Here is a 25,188-nt window from a genome sequence, read left to right as displayed (position 1 = left end):
TAGAAAAAACTTTCACTGATTATGAATGTCACTGCTATAATATTTTTTTTTTTAGTTTTGTCCATACAAAATTTTATCGCACACGTCTTACAAGTTGAACGCGGATGTTTGTAAGAAATATAATCGTTCACCACATCTATCATGTAAACATTTGTGTTGGCACTTGTTTTACGTGTGAATGTTTTTGTCTCACTGTTGTGCAGGTGCATGTGAATGGAAGTTTTAATGGCATTGGCGACGATAGATTGTCCACGTCATCCGCAGACACAGCAGCACAAATAATCACAAACATGTCCAGTAGCCAACTAGTCGACTCTTGCCTGTAAGTGTGTTTTTATTTACTCGCTTTGTCCTTCCTCTTCCTTTCTTTTGCTTCCTCTCCACGGACAGTTTTCGGTGGCAGATCTCACAATCGAAAAGGGTAGACGAAGAGCAAAAATCTTTTTCATTCGCTGTGTGAAAAGCGAGCCGTGATCAAAGAGGGACCTTTCGCGCGCCCTCTTTCTCTTTGGTAACAAATATACGCTGCAACAGAAAACACGCCTTTTTTGGCAAAAATTCTTTCTTTCTTTCTCTCTTTTTGTTTTCCCGCCCGAAATCAATAAAAAGCAAGCTCAACATCCTCAACGGCGCGGACGGGGTGCCTCAAATTTTTCGCGGATCTTTCCTCTCTCGGATAATTTATCACCAAGGAGGACCGAATTTCCAATTAAATTCAGAGCGACGCCGAAATAAGTGATTGATGCTTGCAATTAGTAATTTGACTCGTTCGCGTTCATTAAGCTGCTGGAAATTTCCTTCTCATTCAGCTAAGTGGCACATATTATACCAGATAAATAAAATTAATTGAAAATAAGTTTTAAAAATATTAATTGCTCTTATATTTTGTGGATAGAATAAGGATAAAATTCTTGTTATAAACTCTTATTTTTCATTACAATTAGCTTCATTAGAATAATTTCCACGTTTTTGTTCAAAGTATTTTAATATTTAATTGTATTTATCCCACTAAATGGAAATAAAGTTCTGAAATTTCTCATTAAATAAATTCAAAATTTCTTAAATTTTGTTTAAAAGACCATTCATGCCGCTAAGCTTTGAATTGGAGGTTTACTTTTTCCCGCCAAATGATTTTACACCTTGTGGGAAGTTCCAATGATTTCACTAAATTCGGTTAACAGAAGGAAAATATTATTTATGATTATTTCTACAGTTAAAATTGGTTTCTCAATCCATACAAATTTAATGGAAAGCTAAAAGTCTCTTTGATAGAATCATGTTCTTTTACTCTGAGATTGAAGCAGCAACATTTTTTTTCTCTTCGTTCAAATAAACACACATCATCCACCTGCGAACACGCCACTTTTTTTATGCTTTGTATACGGCTCTGCTTTTTCACTGCCGAACTTTTTCATCAGCAGCTCTTTCGGCGTCAAACAAAAGCAAGCGTACGTGTTGTTTGTTAAAGTTGAAAAATCGAACCCTTTTTCGTCCCTCTTTCTCTTTCAATCACGCTTGATATAATCTAAACATACACGAAACAACCGCTTTGGTGGCAGGCTGGTGAACCGGCGAGTGGAGCAGCGGCAGGAGCACAGCAGCATCACTCGCACAGAAATCACCCAAAGGTAACTAACAAAGCAAATATCCTACCCATGCTCTCAAGCGACCCAACCTCACCCCCACCTATTTTGCTCAGCAAATAGTTCACGTGCATGCATATTCATCAGAACAATATGTGCCGCTTTATTTGTTCAAACTGTAACACATTCAATAGTTCGCACATGTGTAAAGTAGCTAGATGCTTTTGTCTGTATAAATATGATCATCTCTACTGCCATATCCTCATTCAATTCATTCATTTTCTGCTCTAATTTTCTGGTTCAAAATATGAATTTTATATATTTTATTCTTATATTATGTTCAACGTACTGGCTGATAATGGAACTATTTCAATGTTTTAAATCTCAAAATTTGATGAATTCCACTGGTAAAAATGTTTCTTTAAAAACCAAATGGTTATTCTACCAGTTTCGATCAATGTCTGCAAATCTTTTATGTAATACATAAAAATAATTGCAATTTTTAAAAATTAAAAATTTTATAGTTAAAAATTAATGGCTCGGAATTAACATTATTGCTAATTTCCATTACTTATTAAATTTATACTTGATTCAAAGAAACAAATCTTCAGCCAGGCCTGATAATTTGGAATGCTTTCAATCTGCACAGAGCTGTGTTCTTAAATAATTTTGGAGAATTTTACGATCAATATAATTTAGATAATTTATTTGCATGTGCTCCAAAAATTTCAATTTCAAAGAGTTATTTGCTCATTCTTAATGCCAACTTAGAGGCTGTGGTCCCGCGACACTTTTAATGTCCAGAGTTTTTTGGTGTTGTTGAAACTGAAGATACATTAACTAAGTATAATTATACACAATTACGACCGTGTATTACAAGTTAAATAATATTATATTTCAAAATCAAGACATTGCAATTTTTAAAAACAAAAATGTTTTCTTTCTTGAACGTTTTACTTTATTCTTTTTCTAACTCTTTAAATAAATTTTTGTAAAATTTTTCATAAGGATTTAAAAATGGAAACGGATGTCTTCGCTGTCAAATAACCATTTTTCATTTGGTCCTCCACTAGATAAACACCTATAAAAGAATTTTAAATTATGAAAAAAGTTTTGGATCAATAATACAATAGAATTCTGAGAATTCTTATTATCCAAATATTGCCACACTCTTTAATCTTATTGTATGATTTAGAGAAGAAAAAAAGAGAACGGTCGATAAAAACTATTTTAATATTTTGAAATCTTCAAAACGCCACTGGTGTTTTTATTTTTCTCGCTGGCTGCAGTCTTAAAGTTGACGCTTCCGCAACCATCTTATTCACTTGTAACGCGACGTCATTTTTCTTTTTGCAGGAGAGTTTTGCAAGAAAAAGGGTCGGATATGCCTCAGTATGCGTGAGTATATCTCTTCTCAAATTGTCTGTAAAACGCTCTCAGTTTGCCGACCCCGGTCGAGGCTAGTTAGTCGCGCATCTAGCTTGGTCTCTTTTGCGAGCTCATCTTTTATTAATCGAGCAGGTCTGCAGCAGCAAAGTGAGGCGTGCACATGTTAATAATAATGATGTTATTATCAAGTCGCGCCTGCACGTGCCATTATATTATTTTCTCGTCGAGTTGTGCCATTGCATATTACGAGAGAGCCTAGGGTCGCCCGCGAGCTACCTGCGCGCAAATTGTACAAACGCAAATAGGCATTTTATATTTTCTTTTATGGTCGCTGCGTCTCTCTCGTCTCGCTTCTCGACTTTCAACACGTGTTATGAAAGAGCGAGAACAGCACGTCGTATACATTTTCGCAAGTCGCCGCCTCCAAAGATTCGGTCAATAAGTTCCGTCTGAAAATGTTTTTCTGCCGGAGAACTATATGGTTAAAGTAATTGCCTCAGCGGAAGGCCGCCTCTTTGGAATAATTCTGATGATTCGGTTTTGTGAATAGCACCAATTATCAAGGCAAGAATTAATTATTCGATTAATTCCGTAAAAATTCTGTTTTTGTAAAGCTCAAATGTGTGGAAAAGTAAAAAAAAAAAAATGCCTTAATTGGATACCTTCTACATAAATTTATCCTAAAAATCTGAATCCATGGATTTTTTGCGTTTCAAAATAACAAAAATTGTAATTTAAATTTTTAGGAGGCATAAATTGCAAAGTGATATTTTTTTATATCCAGCAGTCAGTTCATCTCTACAGCTAAAATTTAAGCAAAAAATACAACAAAATTATAGTTGGAAATGATCAGGCAATTTGAGTCCATGCGCATGAATATTAAAAAGTTAAAAAATGAGAAGACTTGTAAATTTAATGAAAATACTTTTTGATGAGAGAACGAGAATTTTTAAGAGCAATTGAATAAAATCTCACAATTAGTTGAAGAGCAAATTCAAGCAAAGTTTCAGGCAACTTTTATCTGCCTATGCGGCTAAAAAGGTGTTGAGGCTTTTACAAATCTCGTTTTAACCACAAGAAATAATATGAAATTAATTTAAAATGAAAATTTGGCTTTCAACCAGTAAATTAAGAGTTTTGACAGTGGAGAGCATTTGCAATTTCGGGTCAATTTTCAAATTGTTTTCTATGAAAACTTTAAAAATTCTAGAAAAAAATACATACCCTATTTTATTCTAATAATTAAAAAAAAAATTACTCGAATATTAATTTTCTTTAACGATTTTGTCAGCTCGTAACCTTTGATTTCTATTTCTTTTTTCATTTGCTGTTGACGTTGGTCCCAGCAATAAACCTGGGCCGCAATTCCTGATCGCTGCAACTCCCAGATGCGTTTCCGCCTGACATTACTTCACCCAAACAAGGGTTTATTGCGCGTCGGGTGGCGTTTTCCGGACATAAAGCCACCACCGGGTGCTGCTCTATTTTTGGGCCATTACATTCATTTTACCATTCGCCCGTGCACCGCGAATGAACCGACAACACAAAGAAGCTCGGTCGTAAAGACTAGAAAGACCGGCCGATATAATAATGCCCCTTCTTCGCCAGACGCTCACCGCCGACCCACGTATCGCGCCCCAAAATCTCGAAAGTGAAATTTTATACGGCCATCTTCGCGAGGCTGTTCCGCGTTATTGCCCCCTTCATGGACTCATTTTTTAATCTCGTCAGCCGTAAAGTGCAACAATGCCCGCGCCTTTTGCCGACGAGACGCATTATCAAGTAAGAAAAATACTCAGTCTTGCTTGTTAGAGCCGCCGTTGCCATTTTTATATAAGATTACCTGCAAATTGACAACCAATTTTTAGTTAAGGAAATTTAGATCAAACGCTTAAAATTGGCATTACAATCATTCCTACTGTCAGTCTTTTAACAACAATTCATTAAATATCAATACTATTTGTTATTTTGGTTGATTGAAACTAAAATTTGACAGAAAAAGAAATATAATTTCCAATATTCAAGGATGAGAAGAGTTAAAAGAAATGTCAAATTATGAATTTTTCAAATAATATTAAAATTGTTTTTTTTTTTAATAATACATTTACTCACGGCTAGTTAAAATAAATTTTTTTCAATAAATGCAAAAAAGAAAAAACACCAAAAATGAATTAGTACTCGTACGAAATATTTATAAAACAATATAATTGATAGGGAATTACTCAATCCTAAAATAATTTTAAATAAAAATAGTTCTTCATTGCAGAATATTAATAAATTAAAATTGATTAAAATACAAATTAATTCAATTTCTAACAATTCACAATCATGGACCTTTAATGGAAAAATTGCAAAACGAGTAACTTTCATTGAAAAAATTCATTTCCCCGCCCATCCTTGTACGAATCGCTTTCCTTCCATTCTCATAGATGGCACGCGATAATGCTAATTCCGCTGATAATTACTATCTGCCGGTGGGCTTCGTGTCTGAACGAGTGAGTCACAAGTGTCAAAGAAACCCCACCTTTGACGCCGGGGCTGATAAGGAGCCGTGAGTGAAGGAAGAGTTGGGCGACGCCGGCCAGTCAGTTGCACGCCGGCGCTTCCACCATCTTCGCCGCGTGGTCGCTCCAAACTTTTGAATTTGTTCGGATTTCGGCCGAAATCATGGCCTTCTGGGACCGCGATCCCGACTTTTGCTTCATCAGGGCGTCGGCAATGTGAGTAAACAGGGAGGCTGAAAGTGCGAAAATTGGCCAAGTCGCGGCGAAACTTGCACTTGCGGCGGAAGTGTTTGTTTGTTTTGGCTTGGGTGTCGCGCGCGTCTGTCACAATCTAATCGGAGTGAATTTTTTCTGACAATGAGTGATTCAAATCTGCTTAAAGGTTAAGGAAATTAATTGGTAATTTCTTCATTTTAATTTAAATTTTTACCTCAAATTTTACTCTGCTTGAAAAGGTATTTTACATAATGAAACATTTTATTATCGTTGCAATTTTGGTTAATTTAATGATTGATTTTTAATAAATACGGGGAAATTATTTTGTTTTAATATTTTATTAATAATATTATATTTGTGCCAAATTTATTTATTTATTTTAGTCTTTATCCTGAAGCTATTTGTAGTTTCCAAAATAATTTATCTTTATAAAAATTTAAAATTCAAAGCTCTCAGTCTCTTTTAAATAATTATGTATTATAAAAAACAAATTAATTCCTCAGAAATAAAAAACGTGCCCGAAATAAGGATAAGATTTTTTCCCCATCAGGAGCATAATAATATAACAATTCAATTTCGTCGCATATCAGCAGCAAAAAAGTTCCCCGTCTGTGCAAAATTAGCGGCTGAAGCAAGGCGGGTTGGTTTTTTTTTTCACGTACTCGGGGTGGAGGAAATGGGGTAGGTATAGAAATGCTGGTAGGGAGCTGCGGCGGCGGCGGACGGGACGGGGTGGTGCCGGCACACAATCATGAGCGAATTTGACACACGCGGATCGATCGCACAAAAGTGTACATATCGTGGCGAACGCACTGCGAATATAACGGACGTGCCCTCGGCGCGAGCGTTTTTCGCGAGAAAGCCGAGCGAACCATCTTGGGCAAACATTCATTCGTTCGTCCCTCCCTCTTGAGCATTATTATTGCAACCCGACGCACTCTCTCGCATTCCTTTTCAAATTGTGCGTTGCGAGCGAAAAGTCGTGGCTCGACCAACGTTCCTTGCGCACTCGTTCAAGGAAAAATAGAAAAATAATTATTTTTTATAAATTATGCACAATATTTTAAATGTTAGGATTCATTTTAATCATTCTGTAACATTTACAACAGAAATTTATTCAAGAATAATTCGATATGTTTTTAAAACTAAAATTTACTGGCATTTACATGGAGATTAATAAAAAAAATAATAATTTTTATAATTTTATTGAATTAGGTTTAAAATTACGAAAAACAAATATGTAAATATTAGATTTGGGAAACTGAAAAAATTTAAATTTATATTGCCTCAATGTAATATTTTTCATGTTTGAATAACTTGAACTGCAGAAAAATATTTTGTGAATTTTTTTCGATGCTATTTTCAGATAAAAAGAAATTAATATTTTGTTTTGCACAGATCACAGAATACATAGCTATTTTAAAGTGAAACAAATTTTTATTTTTAATTGCTTATTTTCCCAATCTTTATCAACAAACTTTTAATTGAACCTTATCCAAAGTGTTTTAATGACGTGATATATTTGCTTCTGTAGATTTGATTCAACTTGAGGGCGCGAAGACGTGACCTTTGAGCTAATTATCGCACTATCACGACTGCGATAAGTACAACGCACGGCTTCACTTTTAAGCGTAAACATTATTCAGGCGGCGGCAGCGCTCGCAAATCGACCACTCACGATTAGGCAGGGCTATCCGCAATTGGCAACTCGCCAGACTCCATGCAGATTCAAACACAAACGCGTGGATGGAACCAGGCGGGATTAATCTCTTATCCACTGAGCCCCGTTTATGTATTAAAAAATTATTTCGCTTGCATATTTACATATCGCAGAATTTAATTTCAAAAAAATTTGGAGCAATATTAAATTTAAAGCATAACAAAATGCTGCTATTTCATTTGAATCACTTTTAGATTGAAATAAAGTCCTATCACTTTCGTTTTTTTTTTTCAAATTCAAGAAAAAATATATTTCTTGAGTTCTTTACAGAGCAGTAAATAAACCATACAAAATTATTAAACTGAAACTAAAGAGTGCGGAGACAATTTAATTTCTTAGCATACAATTTTTATACTGGAATTTCCATCACAATAGCCTTTTGTGCAAAATAGATTTGACGCAAAAGGACAGTATTGATCATCGTTTTTGTTTTATTCAAACTCATTGTCATTGCCGGCGACGCAGACTGTCAGGGGGTAGGCGTTCGCTCATCGCCAGACGATAATAATTGTTTTTGGTAGAACCACTCTGCAGCAGACAAAAGGTGTCGCGACCGTGCATTTTAAACCCAAATAATAATGAACGAATACGCCTTAGTATTGAGTGAAATTCGGAGCTTTTTTTTTGCTCGCCGTCGATGTCGATTTGCGGCGAACCGAGCTCGGTTTGTTTTATATTTTGCCCCGTGCTTTATTACTGGCGTATTGTTTGTTGCATGTCGATTTTTTCTCACGAGGTTTGCGGTTTTGTTGCAGTGGTCAGCCAGAAATGCAGCAGTCAAGCTCGTACTCAGTAGACGTGGCCTTCCACTCGGGCACTAACGGCCACCCTGATGGCCACTCCCCCAACTCGTCGCACCTCTCCGTGCACAGTGGGGAGGCAACCCTTGTTTCACGGACGCAGAAACAACAAACCACCCAGCAGGTATAATTACATTCAATCGTTTTGATTATTCAATTTTTATTTGAAAAGTATCAAAATCTTGTTAACGAGCAAAACATTAATTTATAATAAATATAATTTAATTCCAATCAAATTCTTAAGTTTGCTTACGAAATAAAATAAAATTTTTTAATACATTATAGTGATTTCCTTAAGTAAGAATATTACATTAAATTTAAGTTGTTCCTGTAATAATTACAGAAATTTCATGAATACAAAATAAATTCTAGTGTGATTTGGTCATCGATCAATTTTGTGCAATTCCTTCCTCGGAGGGTTCAAGTGGTTTGGAATTTTTATTTACTATTCTAATTATCTTCAAATTGAAATTGATATTGTTGTCCCCATTGTTACAGGTGACGACTGTAACCAAAGTGGTGCGCGAGGTGCACCACGTCGGACCCGACGGCCAGCCCGTGGAATATGTTTCGTACCCTGCAGGAGCCGGCGCCGCGCCTGGCGCCTACCCCGCCGCTGCATTTGGCAACTATGAGCATTTGCCTGGGCAGGAACCTTATGCGGCACAAGATCCAGGTTAATACAAATTCCTTAATTTAAAACTTCTTTATTTATTTAAAAAGAAAAAAATGAAATGGAAATCAATGGATTGAGAAAAAAAACCAACATTATGAGCCTGTAATAATTAGTTTATTGTTTTAAATTTAAATTAATCAAAACAAAGTTGCATTTTAATATTTTATTGGGATAACTGTTTTTAGTTTTCTAAAAATTAGGTAATAATTTGTGAATTTTTTTCCGATGATATTAACAGTTGATGCTGTTTGTTTTGAACAGGAGGTCTGAGGTACCCAGACACATATGCAAGCTACCAAAATTACGACCACTACCCACCGCCAACGCGGCCCGACTACCCCTACACAAACGCAGCGGCCGCTTATGGAACGGTGCCGGCGGCCTACCCTGCCTACGGCGAGGGAGTTGCAGCCGGTTACGGAGACCGACCGCCAACGCCGCCCAGCCCTAGCGAGCGCAGCGAGTCGCCGCCTCAGCAGCAAGCTCTTGCCCACGGTATGAACTTTGACCTTTTCGAAGGATAATGTTTAATTCATTTTGAAAATTGCATCTTTCTTCAAGAGTTTATTTGATCAAAGAGTAATGAGAACTGAAGATATTTTCTATGAATCTTTTTTAATCAAATTTTATTATTTTAATTATTTAAATTAAATTAATTGAATGCATGGACTTAAATTTAAATAAAACTTTCATTGCATAATCTCTTTTTCTAAATTTTACTCAGATTTTACTGGGTGTGGAGAAAATTATTCAAATATTATTTGTGTAAATTGTCTGATATTTAAAATAGACAAATTTAAGCAATTTGCTCTAAATAAGGTCGCTTTTATAAAGAGGCCCCTATAAGTTTTACATTTTTATTTCTTTCCCCTCTGGAGAACATTCCTTGCGGGGCAGTTTTTGCAAAGGAGGGAGAAAACGGCGCCAAATTAGCGAGCTGAAGGGTAAAGACGTTAAGTGGGATCGGGCCAAGTTGACAAGACGCGCGCGTGTGTGGATGGTGAACGTCTCTCTGTTTCCCTTGTGTGCGTGCATTTCAATGGGAGGAGGGGTTGAACGGAGGGAGCCTAAGTTTAGACGGTGCTTCAAGCCGGCGAGTGGCGCTCTCGAAATAAAAAGCAGGCCGTTGTGAGATGCGAGCAGTTTGCGAGCGAGGCAAAATGAGTGGCTTTTTGTTGTTCGCACCTGCGAGGAATATGAAATTTGTCCCCCGTCGGTAGCTGCGAAGCTGACCGCCGATGCCCAAGTCCAGCATTTACATTGAACTCAACCGCGGTACGTTTTATCGTTGGATTAAGCTCCGGTGAAATCAGACTAGCTTTTAGTCAAGTGACGTTGAAAGCAAAATTTTGGTCCGGCGCAGACTTTCATAATTTACCTTTGACCTTTTGGGCAAAAGTGTAGTCTTTGTGGTTTGTTTGAAGAAATAACTCATTCACAAAGCTTGGCGGAAGCGCAAAACAACTTGTGCGGCGGCATGAATTATTCCCTCAATTGAAATCCATGTAGCCGGTGCGTTGGTTGAATGGACTAATTTTAGAATTTGGCATCAAACGGCCAACAGCATACGACTGCGTAGGCGATAGAAAAATAAATATATCTTGGCCTTATTTTTTTCTTTCACGAGGTCCAACTGCTTTTGAATTCTTTCAATATTTTGTCATGAATTGTTTTCTTTCGTTTTTAAGACCAAAATACGAAATAAAAATGAAGCAAACTTCTGTAATTTTAATTTTTTTTAAATAAATTAATTTCTAATTTTGCAGATTACCTACGGAAAGGAGCTCCGTACCCTCCCTCTGGCTATGATGAGCTGGACAACACCCTCTTGGCCCCCAGGGGTCCAGAACACTACAGAATTACCCCTTCCCCTGGAGGTGCTGCCGGACAATATGGTAATTAGCTCAACTTTTTGAATAAAAACTTTTAATTAACGCAATTCTTAATTTAGGTCACTTGACTCACCCCTGGAACATTGATGACGCTGGAGACCCTGCACAAATCCCTCACGGTAATTGCAAAATAAATTTAATTTACTCGGAGAGATAAAAGAAAAAACAAAATTTCAAAACCAGATTCCACTTAGTTTAGCATGATTAACAATTCAAAACCAGTTTGCACCCAAGTGGCACCTAAATAACTTGCTAATTTGATCTCAAGCTAGTTTGAAGTTGAATATAATATTTAAATTGTTGCTTTTGCATTTGAATCACTAACTATAGTACCAATTTGTCAATATTTTACTGCCACTCACTCGCAAACCAGGCCTGGAAATCATGACAGGCTCAGGACTAGAGGGTAAGACGCGCTAGCAATCCAAAAAATGTTGTACCACTGTGAAATGTCGCTTGCTCACGCATGCACCCAATTTATTTTGATTATTTTTTGCCTGCCCGTGTAGACGATAGCAAGATAGTTTACGGTTATGCACCCTCTTACGGCCACGCGCCCTACGGGGGCAGCAACGGAGGTGGAAACGATGACGTGCCCCATTACGAGGACGAGGGCGAGCCGCCCGACCACCCGTACCCCTTGCAGAATTTCAATAGCTTGTCTCTAGATGATGATCACAAAGGTTTGCTTGTTTTAATTTCATTTCTTTAATTTCTGTTTACTCGCACTTCGATGCACGAATTTAATGTTGAATTTTGTCAATACCTGGAAGTAATGGTTTATTTAATCAGGCATGAGATGGCGAGATCCAAACTTGACGGAGGTCATTGGGTTCTTGAACAACCCGAACAACATCATCAAAGCAAACGCAGCCGCCTATCTGCAGCACCTCTGCTACATGGACGATCCCAACAAGCAGAAGACCAGAGCCCTTGGAGGAATTCCTCCACTTGTCAAACTGCTCGCCAATGAAAGTCCGGATGTCTACAGAAATGCTTGTGGAGCCCTGAGGTTAGTAATGATATAATATTCAATTATATGAAGACAAAAATAACATTAAATTTTTAGGAATTTGTCGTACGGACGTCAAAACGATGAGAACAAACGCGCCATTAAGAATGCTGGTGGTGTCCCTCACTTGATGAATCTTCTGAGGAAGGCGCCGGACATTGAATGCAAAGAATTAGTGACTGGCGTTCTTTGGAACTTGTCCTCCTGCGAGGACCTCAAGAGGAACATCATCGACGACGGTCTAGTTGCGATCGTCAATCACATCATCATTCCTCACTCTGGCTGGGACCCAACCTCTCCGGGAGAAACCTGCTGGTCCAACGTCTTTAGAAACGCGTCGGGCGTGTTAAGGTTTGAATAAAAACTTAATTTATTGGTGGTCTTTATAAAACAACCCTAATCTGTGTAGAAATGTGAGCTCGGCTGGTGAATATGCGCGAAAGAAGCTGCGGGAGAACGAGGGCCTGGTCGACTCTCTCCTCTACGTGGTCAAGTCAGCAATCGACAAGTCCAACATTGGCAACAAGAGTGTGGAGAACTGCGTGTGCATCTTGCGGAACTTGTCGTACAGGTGTCAGGAGGTGGAAGACCCCAATTACGACAAGCATCCCGTGCCGACGCAGAGCAGGGCTGGCGTCCAGCCCAAAGGTGAGTTGATGAAGTTGAGCTGGAAATGTTATTTTTTTCACTTCAAGCGTGTGAACAATCATTGACTGCAAAGACAAATTGTAATAAGTAGATTGGAACATAACTAAGCCATTTAAAATTAATTGTATTAATAGTTTGGGTTTTTATTTATTATTATTTATTCTTCTCGGTCAATACAAAAATTTAAATTGGAAAAAAGAGAAGAAAGGGTTTACAACTAGCAGATGTCTGCTAAAACGCCCGACATCAAAAGAGACACGGCCGCCGCGGTAAACCCACACTATGGGAAAAAAAACAATATCACAAACACTTATCAGAGATAAAAAATAGTTGGTTCCCATCTACTTAAATTTTACACAGAATTCTTGAGAAACCTGTTTAGATGAGGGTTTAGTGTGTGCATGTGACTTTCAAACTGTCTTTTGACCCCTTGACCAACTATTCCATTTACTAATTGGTGATAGTTTCTGTGTCTGATAGCCCTTGTGTGTTCCCTAGCATACAGTCTGTGTCAAGGTAAGAGACCACTAGCTGAGAAGTAGATTTAGGGAAAAGAAAACCCCTTTCGCTGCTTGTTGTGTAGCATGTCTTACGCTTGAATTAAAATTTTGTCAAAAATTCGTCTCGTCTCAGAAGTGCTCATTGGTCGATTGTCCTGCCTTCCAGGTGATAATCTTGGCTGCTTTGGTGCCAACAAGAAAAAGAAGGAAGCTCAGCCGGCGCAGCAAAAAGAAGCAGCGGCCACCACTAGTCGAACCCAACGGACTGAACCTGTCAAGGGAATGGAGCTTCTTTGGCAGCCTGAGGTTTGTCCCTTCTTGATCAGATTATGAAACAAATTAAAACCCTTGCCTTTGTAATTTCTCAGGTTGTCCAACTTTATCTATCGCTGCTGCAGAGCTGCTCGAATCCTGAAACCCTAGAGGCAGCCGCAGGGGCTGTTCAAAACTTGGCCGCTTGTTACTGGCAGCCAAGTATTGAAATTAGAGCAGCTGTTCGAAAAGAGAAGGGTCTGCCCATATTGGTCGAGCTGCTTAGAATGGAGGTGGACAGGGTGGTGTGCGCTGTGGCCACCGCCCTCCGAAATTTGGCCATAGACCAGAGAAACAAGGAGCTGATTGGTAAATTTTATGTTTTAATTATGAGCAATATTAACAAAGGAATTAATTTTTCTTACTTACAAACTTTCCTTTCAAATTAAACTAAAAAATGGCTAATTTATCAAGTTATCTTTTTTTAATTTTATCTAATATTTACTTTGATTTCCAGGAAAATATGCAATGAGGGACCTCGTTCAAAAATTGCCGTCTGGCAACGCTCAACATGATCAAGGAACCTCCGATGACACGATAGCAGCCGTCTTAGCCACTCTGAATGAAGTTATAAAAAAGAACGCAGAGTTTTCCAGGTTTGTTTTAAAATCTTATTGTCGGAATCGATTTTGGAACAAAAATTCTTCCTTCAGGTCTCTCCTCGAAGCTGGCGGGGTGGAGCGTCTGATGACTGTGACAAAGCAACGGCAAAGGTACACGCCAAGGGTGCTCAAGTTTGCCAGCCAGGTGCTGTTCACCATGTGGCAGCACCAGGAGCTGCGGGAGGTGTACAAGAAGCACGGCTGCAAAGAGCAGGACTTTGTGACCAAGACGGTGGCCGCTCGAAATGCAGCTGGCGGCCCCAACTCGCCCAACAATGCCAACAACACTCTCAACAGGCCAATGGCCAGCCAGGGAGGCACTCGCTACGAAGACCGCACCATGCAGCGGCCGACGGCCAACAGCCGCAGTCCTGGACCTTCAAACTACCAAAGGGTCAGTTGCTAATGCATTTTGACCAAGTATCACTAATTAGATATAGAATTATAATTTTATCACAAACATACGAAGATCAGAATTTTTCATTTTTGAGGATTATTATTTTTTACCGAAGGGGATATGTATTAATTTTTGAATATTACAAAAATTTAACACGCTTTTGGTAAAATCTCGAAACTTTGTAGCACCCCATTCACTCATTTGACACCCCAACCTGCAATTCACAGGGTGACGAGATCCCCATGGCCGACATGTCCTACCCAGAGGGTGGTACTCACGCCCCTCCACCTGGAGGTGTCCGCATCTACCCCCCTCCTGTAAGTGTCCTGTTCGGGAACAATATTAACACAAAATTTAAAATAAGACAAAAAAACAGTTTGCTCTATACCTTTAATCGGAGTTTGCATGGTCTCTGAAGCACTGGAATTTTCCAAAGACACTCCCTGCTCATGATGATTGCAATCAAAAGTTCATTTTGCAGGCATGTGTTCATGAAAAACTTCTTTAACGTTTCAACACCTTTTGATCCGACTCTCAATTCACATCGCACCTCTCATTTTTCAATTTGTTCATCGCAGTTTTCAAAAATGCTCTAGAGTACATTTACATAAGCCAATGCAAATTTCTAAAATAATATTGGCAAACCAAAACAAAATACTCTAGAAAAATAATCATACTCTTTTTGCTAAAACATTGATTTCTTTCGGGACCATTATTAATCAAAGATATTATGCCATCAGCCTGTTCAACGCAGCTAACCTGTCCCTGCTTGTCTCACTTCACTGCTGGTGGGTTTGAAACCGTCATTTATATTATTTTTCACGTTCTTTTTCGGTGTTTATGGTGAATCGATGTTGTTGGCAAATTTAACATTTCTGTCTGCAGTTATTGTCTGACGTCCCTTGGGGTTTATTTTGGCTTTTGTCTCTGATCTTCTCACATTTTTCAATAGCAACTTATTATTTTTGCACGAGCTCTGCAACATTTCTGAATTTAAATCAGCTTTCCTTATTTCTTTCTTGCTTTAAATATTTGCAGCAATTTTAAGAATCGGCTAAGATTTTCTCACTGCTTTGTAAATGTGTCGACGGCCGTTCTAAATTCCAATTTTGAGTTATCTTGAATGCTCGTTTTCAGGCCAAACCAGGCGAGCCGTTGTACGCGCAAGTGAATCGGGAGAAGAAGAAAAACCGGCAGTACGAGCAGCAGCAATACCCTGACGAGCAGCTCGCCCCAGGCCCTGGGGACATGTGGGGCTACGAGGAGCAGCCCCCAGCGGCGCCCAAGCCCACAGGCAATGGCGCCCCTGCAGCAATGGACCCCGAAAACGCCGGCGGAGACTCTTGGGTGTGAATTTGAAAAAGCCTGGTGCCGGACGTTCGAACAAAAACAGTTTACTTTACACAAGAATACTTAATTATACACTTCGTTGCCAAGTGATTCCCCGATTGATTTGTACAAGAGAAATTAATAAGCAAGTGGAAATAGTGTCCTCCTCGGTCTATTTGCTCGCGGTTGTCACCAGAAAATGGCAATTTCAAATAAAAATCAAGATATATATATTAAATGAAATTCCCAGTGACCACTGCGAGCAGTTGTTTTGATTTGTAAAAAAGAAAATACAGGCAGCTGAACTTTTGTACATAGACTGCATTAATTAACTTGAAAAGAGGCAAACGCAGCTTGAGACTTGTAGGTCGGAATAAAAATCCTAATGATTGATGCTCAGCCACAGCAAACAGACAGACAAACACACTCACACTGATCAAACTGCCAACCTAGGACAGGTTAATTAAGTAAATTCATAACTGTAGCTAATTTCTGGGATTTTTAAACAGCAACAACCGACAGCATTTTTTGAAAAATATCTCAGGATTTTTTAAGAATGTTTAGAGCAGCTGTTTCATCAGCTTGGTTGATTGTAATATTCATGTTATCAAAGCAAACCACACACGCAGAACAAAATGGTCAAAAAAATTTGCGTATGTTGTTTATCGGTGTTGATTAATTGAAAGAAAAATAATAATCGAGCAAAAGGATCACATTGATTTGGCTTGAGCTAAGGAAAGGGAAATGCATTCCACTGACTAATAAATGAAATTATTTCATAACTGTATGTCTGTGTAACTGATGGGATTGACCGTCTGCTGCAGCTTAATTAATTGTGTATTGAGGTTTCGAACAAAATTTTATTTTGTTGACATTACGTGGCCAGGATTTTTACAATGCTTTGGCAAATCTCATTATTTTTTAACAGTATACATCTCTCAACTATATTTTCTTTCTTTTCAGATAAATTTTGTTTATCTGTTTCAAATATATATGATGATATATATTTTATTTTGGAGATGAAGTTTCTTTAATGGACTTTTATTTATTGCGGGATGAATGTGATATTTCATTTTTATGTACACCCATAAAAATTAGAGAAAAATCGGGGATTTTGTGTGCAAATTTTTCGCTTGAAATTTTTGTACTTCTTGACCTGTTTGTATGAAAAAAATTAAATTGGATCCATGTATGTTGCTGGACATTGGTCGCGAAAACTTAATGAGCACACGGATTCTCTTATTATAACTAGAATTTTTATATTGCAAACATAAACGACAAAATTTGAGCTAATATTATTATCATCAGTGCTTGCAATGTTATTAAACAATTAAATTTGTCCTCAACCAAAACGCTGCATATACATGGAAATATGAAATGATTATATGAATATATTATATATTAAAAATCAACCAACTCTGATTTATTTAAATAAAATTACTTATTCAGATAACTGTCATTTCATCATGTAATTTGTAAAATAAAAAAGAAACAATTTTAGCACATATTCTCGGTTCATTTGAAAAGATCATATTACTATGGTTTTAACCCCTTCTGTCCATAAGTTATTGAAAAGTTTTATCAAGATAACTTTAAAAAAAGGTCGAGTTTTAGAAATGTGTTTTATTTTACTCGAGCTAAAATAAGGAAACTGCACAACGAATAATTTGGATAAAAACTTTGTTAAATCTTTTATTTATCTAAGGGAATTCCATTCCATAAATATCACGGATGTCATTATCAGTTGTAATATATCAGATTAAACTCAGGAAGCAAAGTCGATTGATTAAAAGCATTTCACTTTCTGAAGCTATTTCAAAAATAACAGCACTGCTCTTATTTAAGCCATGCATAAAAGAAAAGCGCGTCATTTGCTGTTATTTTTGTTGTTTCTCTTAAAAGGAATTTTCCCTCAGATCACAGCAGGTGCAAGTGAGTACATTATTTATTTTTTGCTCACCAGGATGAAAAAAAAATTAACTTGACTAGATTGCACTTCAAAATCAGCCAATGAGAATTCCGAATGCCGTTTAATAAATGGAGGAGAGTCTTATGAGCCTGGTGAATCGGAGAGTTGCACTTGCACAAATCCTAAATGTCATGGTAAAAGCAGTTCTTTGATTTGCAACGATGATGGACAGTGGTACTTTACGGCAAAATCGGATGGAACTAAATTTGAGTGCCGTAAGTTTTAGGAATCAAAAATATTTGTATAATTCTATCACAATAATTAATTTTTTAATATATTTTCAGATTCTTGCAAAAATATTGATTGCGTCATTAAAACAAATCTTTTCCATAATTGCATAGACGTTAAAAGGCATTACAAAAATAATGAAGGATATTTGAAATGCACATGCAAAAGTGACAATAAAATAAAGATATTGACAAATTGCGATGCAGCGACAGGCGATTTTAAAATTAAAAATGAAGTCGGAACACCCTCTAGTTGTGGTTAAGTTCTTCAAAATATGCACAATATTGAATATAATATCGTAGAATAGGTTAAAATTTAAAATTATTTATATTTCTTTAGATGAACCCACCCCAACCACAACAACTACTGCAACAACAGAAACTTTGTCCAGTAATTCATCTGATCCAAAAATGGAAAACACGAGAGCAGGTGGGTTTTGCATGTTATAATATGCGAATGTTTAAAGTTTTAATTGTTTCTAAAAATCAAATTCCAAGATGAATCAAGAAGAGATGTGTTCATTGACATAAAGGAGAGCATTCCCGATAATATGGAAAATGGTTTGGATAAAATAATTCATTTCCTGGACTTGCACATGAATATCATGATCGTTCTGGTTTACATCTGCGTCGCCGTAATATTAATACTTTTAACCATCCTGAGCTATTTACTTGAGCGGTTTAAAAAAGAAATGAATCAGATGAACACAAAAATCTCCACTGACCTTGCAGTTCAGTTCATAAATAACTCTGATCCATATGTATTAATTGTTAACTAATTAATTTATTGTGTCATTATTCTGTAGAAGAATGTCAACAAGAAAAGCGTTAAAATTGAGAATTTAAATTTTTTTTCTCAGCTTTTTCTCTGTGGGTTTTTAGTGTGCGTCAGTTTGTATAGCTGAAAAAAATTAATTAATAAAAACTACATTAAAAACCCGTTGCAATAAAAATAACTTATTGCTAGATATAAAAATAATATCTCATAATCTTAAAAAAGTGACGAAGCAAATTATAAATTGTAAGTGTGTGAATTTAATATTTTTTATTTGGTGAAACAATAATGAGTAAAATACTGTATTATAAAAAATTGATACTTCAATCAATGCCTCCAAATTGTTTTTTCAAATTTTTTATCATTTTAATTATTTATTAATAAATAGAAATACTTCTAATTTATTTTGATTTATTTATATTTATAAACTCAAACACGAGTGAATATTAAAAGTTGGATTCTTGATGAAAACCATGAATTTAATTTTATTCATTTAACCGCTATAGTACAGGTACATGTAAAAAAATTAATAGTATCAAATTACCCAAAATGTGCACATTGCCCTCTTGAAATTACTTTAAATCAAGTAAGAGGTTGTAAATTATATTCTTTAAATACTCGAATATTTAATGCTTTAATAAAATCTGTAAAACCCCAAAGTATATAACAAGAAAATCAAATCCTCAATAACATGATAAAAATATAAATTTATTTGCACGTTGCAGCTGCTATTTTCAATTGCTATCATAATATATATCAACTACATAGCGCACCACATCCGTGGTCTGTATGGTCTTTAACTATGTATTTTTTTCAAGTGAAGTATTTAATTTAACATTTACTTTTCCAAGGGTTAAAAATGTTTTAGTAAAAGTGAGGTTAAAAATTTTTAAATTCTATCGTCAAAGCATCAAAGTAAAAATTTTTTGTTACTGGGGTGTCTCCAGCGTAAGAAATTAAAATGATAATAAATCTCACATGATCTATCGGAAATCTTATATATAAAAATATTTTATCACGTCAAGCCAAGGAAGTAGATTCACTGATATATGGTATATGGTTGAGTGTGTATGGCTTTATGCCATACTTTTCCTTGTACTTATCATACATTGCGACAAGGACCTATTTTAGTAGGGCTGCTTGCTTTTATAAATATTTTAATTATGGACGTAGATCAAACAGCAAGACGAACTAATTAATAGCGATGAATAAAAGACGAGCGCATCATGCGCTGTTTCTTTTGTTGTTTCTCGTCAATGAATTATTTTTTGTTCAACCCGCGGCAGGCGCAAGTGAGTACATTTATTTTTTGACAACCATGGTTGTATTAAAACAACATTAATTTTGAGTAGATTGCACTTCAAAATCAGCCAATGAGAATTCCGAATGCCGTTTGATAAATGGAGGAGAGTCTTATGAGCCTGGTGAATCGGAGAGTTGCACTTGCACAAATCCAAAATGTCATGGTAAAAGCAGTTCTTTGATTTGCAACGATGATGGACAGTGGTACACGACGGCAAAATCGGATGGAACTAAATTTGAGTGCCGTAAGTTTTAGGAATCAAAAACATTTGTACAATTCCATTACAGTAATTAATTTTTCAATATATTTTCAGATTCTTGCAAAAATATTGATTGCGTCATTAAAACAAATCTTTTCCATAATTGCAAAGACGTTAAAAGGCATTACAAAAATAATGAAGGAGATTTGAAATGCACATGCAAAAGTGACAACAAAATAAAGATATTGAAAGATTGTGATGCAGCGACAGGCGATTTTAAAATTAAAACTGAAGTCGGGTCACCCTCTAGTTGTGGTTAGTTTCTTCACAATATTGAATTATAATATCGTAGAACAAGTTAAAATTATTTATATATCTTTAGATGAACTCACCCCAACCACCTTTCCCACGAAAACAACAACTACTGCAACAACAGAAACTTTGTCCAGTAATTCATCTGATCCAAACCATCTAAATATAAAAAGCACAGGAGCAGGTGGGTTTTAAAAGTAGTACTTTTTTCTAAAGTTAAAATATTAATGAAAAATAAAATTATTAAAGAAACGACAACCAACAATTCAACGATCAACACCGACGACAAAATAAATAATGGTGGTAGCCAGGAATTGATGATAATAGTCATAGCTGCTGTAGCTTCCGTTGCCGCACTCTTGTTTTTGATTCTGCTGTGCTACTGCTGTTGCAAGAAAGACCGGAACAAAAGGAATCTCATTGTGGACGGCGCTGTGGTATACAAAAATCCACTTTCATTGTAGTTATTTCAAGCTATCAAGAATATTATTAATATAAGCCATATTATTATTTGTTTCTTCTGTATTAAAAGTAAAAAAATCAAAAGTAAGTCACGGTAAGTCGTAAGTCAGAGATCATTAATTATTTACTAAAATAATAAAAGACTTCACATTTTTTGCTTTGCAAAGTGCACATAACACATAATGTATTTATCAAATTTAATATTATAATGTATTGATATTGATGACATTTTAATCATTGTGTAGTCTCATTTCTTGTAACAATTTGCTTTGTAATTGATGGAAATTGAGTAAGTTATCTAAATTAGGCAAACAAGATTTCGCAAGATCGATTTATAAAAATTAAAATTAAATAAATATTTTGTTGACATGGTAGTCTAGTGTTTCATAAAAAAATCCCATGTTAATAAAAACAAATTTTTGGAATTTTTGATCAAAATTTGAAGAACTTTCTTGAATAATTATGCCACCTTGCCTGTTTAAAAAAGAATAGAACTAACAATAATATTCAACTTTTTTTTTTAATTAGCTACGTCCTATCTGAAGTGGCTTGTAGGCTTATAGTGACATAATATAATATATATTATATAGCAACGTTAAATTAGCCATTTTTATTATATTATGATCGGCAACAGCTGAAATACTACTTAAACTTATAAGAGCAACTTGTCCACGTGTCCAACGCAAAAGCAGGAAAATTATTCTCTTTCGCGGCAGATATTTAGTTCGGTTGAAATGCACAGAGATGGCGCACAACTTCGTCATCTGTGTTTTGTTTTCATTTCATGCAGAGCAGAAAGTGCACGGAGTTGTGCACGGAGGCGATTGCACATGGCTGTTTTGTATTTATTTTTGTAGTTTTGTGATGATAATATTTCAAAATTTGAAGGTTAGATATTGCAATTCAACTTTTCACATTCATCGAATCTTTCCGCTATTCCTGTAAATCATTTTCATTAAATGAAACATTTTAAATCAGATCTGGAAACTCTGGAAGACTAATTTTATTTTGGAACAAATTTAATATCTAAGTCCTCGATTTCTCTTTTCATTTTCTTTTTATCTATTTTGTTTATGTATTCATTTGAGCATAAATACTTGATCTTTTTGATTCCACATAAATAAGCTTCATTGTTGTTACTGTGTGCTGAATTTTTTACTTTTTGCAGCACTGATATGGCAGATGATGACGAGGTAGCCTGTTTGTGGTCGGGCGTTCCGGCCCGACACGTTGATGTCCCTGTCATAACCTTGGATTCGCCCCCTGAATCGCCGCCGCAGGATGACAAGGGTGCCCTTCCAGTTTGTTCGGCGGTGCCACTCATGTCCATCCCGATCGCACCCACTTTCGGCTTCAAACACATCAACCTGACCAAGTACATTCCTCCCGAGGTACCTGCAACTCCGGAGGACAGCGAACATGAGGAGGAGAAGCAGAAGCCACCTGAACCTAAAACGAAGAACAAAAAGAGGAAGAAGAGGAAGAAGAATAAAAATCCAATTCTGGTGGAAAAGATGATAGACCAAATAAAAGAGGCTGGCATATTGGAGAAATTCAAGGAGGAGGAGCAGAAAGCCCTGGCAAGTCAAGCTAGCGTCCAACCCAAACCTAAATGGACTCGATATTTTGAGGCTGAAGTAGGAAGTTCCTCAAGCTCCGAGGCATTCAAATTTCCAGAAAAAGAAGAGCCACCAGGTATATTGACTGAATTTTTGTTATAACAATTTGAATCACTGATTAAGTCTTGCTTTCTAGTCTTAATAACAGCCAGAGACATTCGAAAAGCTGCTGAGAGGGCCGAGAGGCATGGCAGAATACAACGAGGAAGAGGTAAAATAATCGAAAAATTTTACTTCTCAATTTTTGCTTACAATTAAAAATTTCAGTGGCCAAACTCTCACGGAACAGGGGGAGGCCTGTCGTCAAATCTCGTTGCTTTAACTGCCACCAGTGGGGTCACATGAAGTTCGAGTGCCCCGATCCAATCAAACCTATCAAGTGCCACATGTGTGCAAGCGAAGGACACACCTCCGAAACCTGTCCAAGGTCCATGTGTCTGCAGTGTGGCCATAAGGCTTACTCGTTCGTATCAGGCTGTCGATTTTGCAATCAGAAGTGGAATTTGAGATGCGCCAGGTGCAATGGCCAGGGCCATGAAACTCAGACTTGTCCTGATTTGTGGAGGAGATTTTATTCAACGGTAATTTTTACATTTAAATTTTTTTAAGTTATTTTAAATTTTAATTGGGCCTAGCGTTGCTAAAATTCCAGGGCTTGTGTTAAATTTTTGTTAGATTAGACTGTCCAAAATCAAATCTTCATGTTTTCATTTGATAATGTTAAATTTTGATATGCTTTATTTTATTGTTAAAACTAATCATTTTTTTTTTTCAATTTTAGGTTTCTGGCAATGGAGAGGTTGTTGCTCCATCAACCATAGTCGGAACAAGTTCTCTGAAGCCCTCTCACAAGCTTTTCTGTTGCAATTGTGCAAAAAGAGGGCACTCTGTTGATCATTGTCCCAAATCTCGAGATAACTTCTGTGGGAACTCATTCATTTCATCATCCCTCGGCTTGAATGATTTTGGGAGGAAGGAGAAAACTCCAAAAAATCAGATCAAGGAAGCCTGGGGGGATTTGTACAAAGGTTCAAAAGCACTCAAGCGATTTAAAAGGGATTTAATGAGTTAATTTAACTGCTTTGGCAGGAACCAATGTGCAGTGTTCATGCTCGAGGATAAGAAATAAATGATTTTTTCGTTAAAACGAACCTTGCTTGATTTTTACAGCATTTGGTAAAAACAAATTTACAATAGTCAGGTATAAATTTTGTTCCTTGCATTCTGACTAAATGATTAATTTAAAACGCCTTAATTAATTCTTCATTGATTTTATTTGGAAATAATTAGTTGAAGGCGGTGTTTAGTGATAAATAGTGTTGTTTATTACATTTTTACATTATTATATAATATGAGACAAGTGAGAGATCAGTTTTTCATTGGAAATTCACAGTTAAAATTCTTTTTAGTGTTTCATGCGTGCCAACTCTTGCCGTATTGGCCAAGAGGTTAACGTGTAGAGGTGACAGATTTTTAAAGCTATTTTTTCACTGAATGGATCTGCAACGCGGATCAGACCTTGTCATCTGCAAGAAGATTTACTTAGTTGGTTTGAAATTAAAATAACTGAAATGATATTACCGTGGTACCACCATTTGGTCTTTTTTGGATTCTTATGACAGGTCTTGATATAGAATGTGTTATCCTGAGGCCTCTTCTGCAATCAAAAATGTAATTCAAAATTCAAAACAATTAAAAAATGAAGATATCAAACCTTTTCTTTGCAACTACTGAGCATGGACACAATAGAAAGACACACAGCCTGCACGGACAGTGCCGGGGACCAGTCTTCGGTCAAGATTGACAAGCAGATGTGTCCATTGCTGTACACATGTGGGTGTATTGGTATATTTGGACCCGTAAACATGACCTGAAAAAGACAAATTAATGAGAAGTTGTTAAGGAAACAACAAGATTATTACTTGAGGAGAATCAAAGGGGTAACGTGTGCCGAATTTAAATTGCAGCTGGAAGTGCTCGCCTTCGTACAACGTTCCAGCCGCCCCTTCAACATTTATTATCCACCTAGGGTCATAAAAGACATACAGATCAATTCAATGATGTAAAATTTATTGTTAGATTGATAAAATTTTTTATTGAAATCGTGGTACTTAAAAATCACCTTGTAAGGTCCTGCATCGCCACTTCGTGGTCAACCTTCATTCCAGGTGGTGGTTCTGACTGCATCAGCTTCAGTTCACGTTGCAGTCTTTTCTGCAGAAGAAAGGAAAAATAATTCAAACATGGTTCAGCAGTGAAAATATTAAATAATACATAATACACAATTTTATTTTGGGTCCAAAAGTTAAGAAATTTTATTCAATTTTGTTTATAGATTTTGATAAATTGTATGAATGTCAGCAAACAGAGGCAAGCAAAATCTTAAGGAGAAATTACTTTGCATAAATACTTAAATGAGAAAATTGATTTCTAAAATAATTTTTGTGCATGGCTCTAAAATCTCAAGGTCTTTTGTTCAGATTGAAATATTCTCGTTGATTTAAACATCTGAACTTACCTGAGACGGAGAAGCCATAACTATAAAGGTTTAATAATAGCAATATGTATTAAATTATAATCCGTCGGTGAAAATCGACATGTTTACAAAAGCTGGATGAATTTATTTCCCCATTTGTACGAAGGCAGTAAGGGGGCGTGGTGCGCCTGGTGCGGTGAGGAAAGAAGATAGCGGAGACAAGAAACGGCGAGCGTTGATTGGCTGCGGCGTCGGCTCGGCGGGCA

General features: G+C 36.5%; 5 protein-coding genes across 16 annotated transcripts in view; 4 read left to right on the top strand and 1 right to left on the bottom strand.

The window, feature by feature from the left end:
- Positions 1–17,079, top strand: part of LOC132205887 (splicing regulator ARVCF) — a 33,302-nt gene extending 16,223 nt beyond the window's left edge. The window contains exons 3-21 of one of the 12 annotated variants that reach the window (XM_059635247.1): positions 204–322; positions 1,560–1,628; positions 2,940–2,981; positions 8,168–8,336; positions 8,711–8,888; positions 9,150–9,383; positions 10,655–10,783; positions 10,840–10,899; positions 11,290–11,463; positions 11,573–11,792; positions 11,850–12,143; positions 12,202–12,440; positions 13,107–13,246; positions 13,309–13,561; positions 13,710–13,848; positions 13,906–14,248; positions 14,479–14,568; positions 14,992–15,039; positions 15,389–15,529. In XM_059635247.1, the coding sequence (XP_059491230.1) occupies positions 204–322; positions 1,560–1,628; positions 2,940–2,981; positions 8,168–8,336; positions 8,711–8,888; positions 9,150–9,383; positions 10,655–10,783; positions 10,840–10,899; positions 11,290–11,463; positions 11,573–11,792; positions 11,850–12,143; positions 12,202–12,440; positions 13,107–13,246; positions 13,309–13,561; positions 13,710–13,848; positions 13,906–14,248; positions 14,479–14,568; positions 14,992–15,009 (2,910 nt within the window). In that variant the 3' untranslated portion in view covers positions 15,010–15,039; positions 15,389–15,529. Of the gene's footprint in view, positions 1–203; positions 323–1,559; positions 1,629–2,939; positions 2,982–5,533; positions 5,693–8,167; positions 8,337–8,710; positions 8,889–9,149; positions 9,384–10,654; positions 10,784–10,839; positions 10,900–11,153; positions 11,187–11,289; positions 11,464–11,572; positions 11,793–11,849; positions 12,144–12,201; positions 12,441–13,106; positions 13,247–13,308; positions 13,562–13,709; positions 13,849–13,905; positions 14,249–14,478; positions 14,569–14,991; positions 15,040–15,388 lie in introns of those variants that run through there. The other 11 variants (XM_059635239.1, XM_059635244.1, XM_059635240.1 and 8 more) reach the window with 11 other exon arrangements.
- Positions 17,080–17,375: 296 nt separating this feature from the next.
- LOC132192762 (uncharacterized) lies at positions 17,376–18,883 on the top strand. The gene is made up of 5 exons (XM_059612862.1): positions 17,376–17,512; positions 17,570–17,764; positions 17,834–18,034; positions 18,117–18,206; positions 18,275–18,883. Exons 1-5 carry the CDS (start codon positions 17,428–17,430, stop codon positions 18,553–18,555), a joined length of 852 nt encoding a protein of 283 aa, XP_059468845.1. The 5' UTR covers positions 17,376–17,427; the 3' UTR covers positions 18,556–18,883.
- Positions 18,884–19,650: 767 nt separating this feature from the next.
- On the top strand, positions 19,651–21,187 carry LOC132192637 (uncharacterized). The gene is made up of 5 exons (XM_059612688.1): positions 19,651–19,843; positions 19,904–20,098; positions 20,168–20,368; positions 20,436–20,549; positions 20,615–21,187. Exons 1-5 carry the CDS (start codon positions 19,756–19,758, stop codon positions 20,827–20,829), a joined length of 813 nt encoding a protein of 270 aa, XP_059468671.1. The 5' UTR covers positions 19,651–19,755; the 3' UTR covers positions 20,830–21,187.
- Positions 21,188–21,607: 420 nt separating this feature from the next.
- LOC132192412 (zinc finger CCHC domain-containing protein 7-like) lies at positions 21,608–23,597 on the top strand. Its single transcript, XM_059612371.1, has 5 exons — positions 21,608–21,715; positions 21,996–22,522; positions 22,583–22,657; positions 22,714–23,027; positions 23,228–23,597. Exons 2-5 carry the CDS (start codon positions 22,003–22,005, stop codon positions 23,516–23,518), a joined length of 1,200 nt encoding a protein of 399 aa, XP_059468354.1. The 5' UTR covers positions 21,608–21,715; positions 21,996–22,002; the 3' UTR covers positions 23,519–23,597.
- Positions 23,598–23,748: 151 nt separating this feature from the next.
- On the bottom strand, positions 23,749–25,115 carry LOC132192545 (ubiquitin-conjugating enzyme E2 W). The gene is made up of 6 exons (XM_059612546.1): positions 24,965–25,115; positions 24,569–24,660; positions 24,369–24,471; positions 24,161–24,316; positions 24,028–24,103; positions 23,749–23,972 (listed from the first exon to the last, which is right to left on the bottom strand). The coding sequence occupies exons 1-6, from the start codon at positions 24,980–24,982 to the stop codon at positions 23,959–23,961; spliced, it is 459 nt and encodes a 152-aa protein (XP_059468529.1). The 5' UTR covers positions 24,983–25,115; the 3' UTR covers positions 23,749–23,958.
- Between the last annotated feature and the right edge of the window lie 73 nt (positions 25,116–25,188).

The sequence above is a fragment of the Neocloeon triangulifer genome, unplaced genomic scaffold (assembly GCF_031216515.1).
Source record: "Neocloeon triangulifer isolate White Clay Creek 2 clone unplaced genomic scaffold, ASM3121651v1 ptg000003l, whole genome shotgun sequence".
In the NCBI taxonomy this organism is placed as follows: domain Eukaryota; kingdom Metazoa; phylum Arthropoda; class Insecta; order Ephemeroptera; family Baetidae; genus Neocloeon; species Neocloeon triangulifer.
The sequence above is the reverse complement of the archived record's forward strand: the minus strand, read 5'-3'. Positions and strand labels throughout refer to the sequence as shown.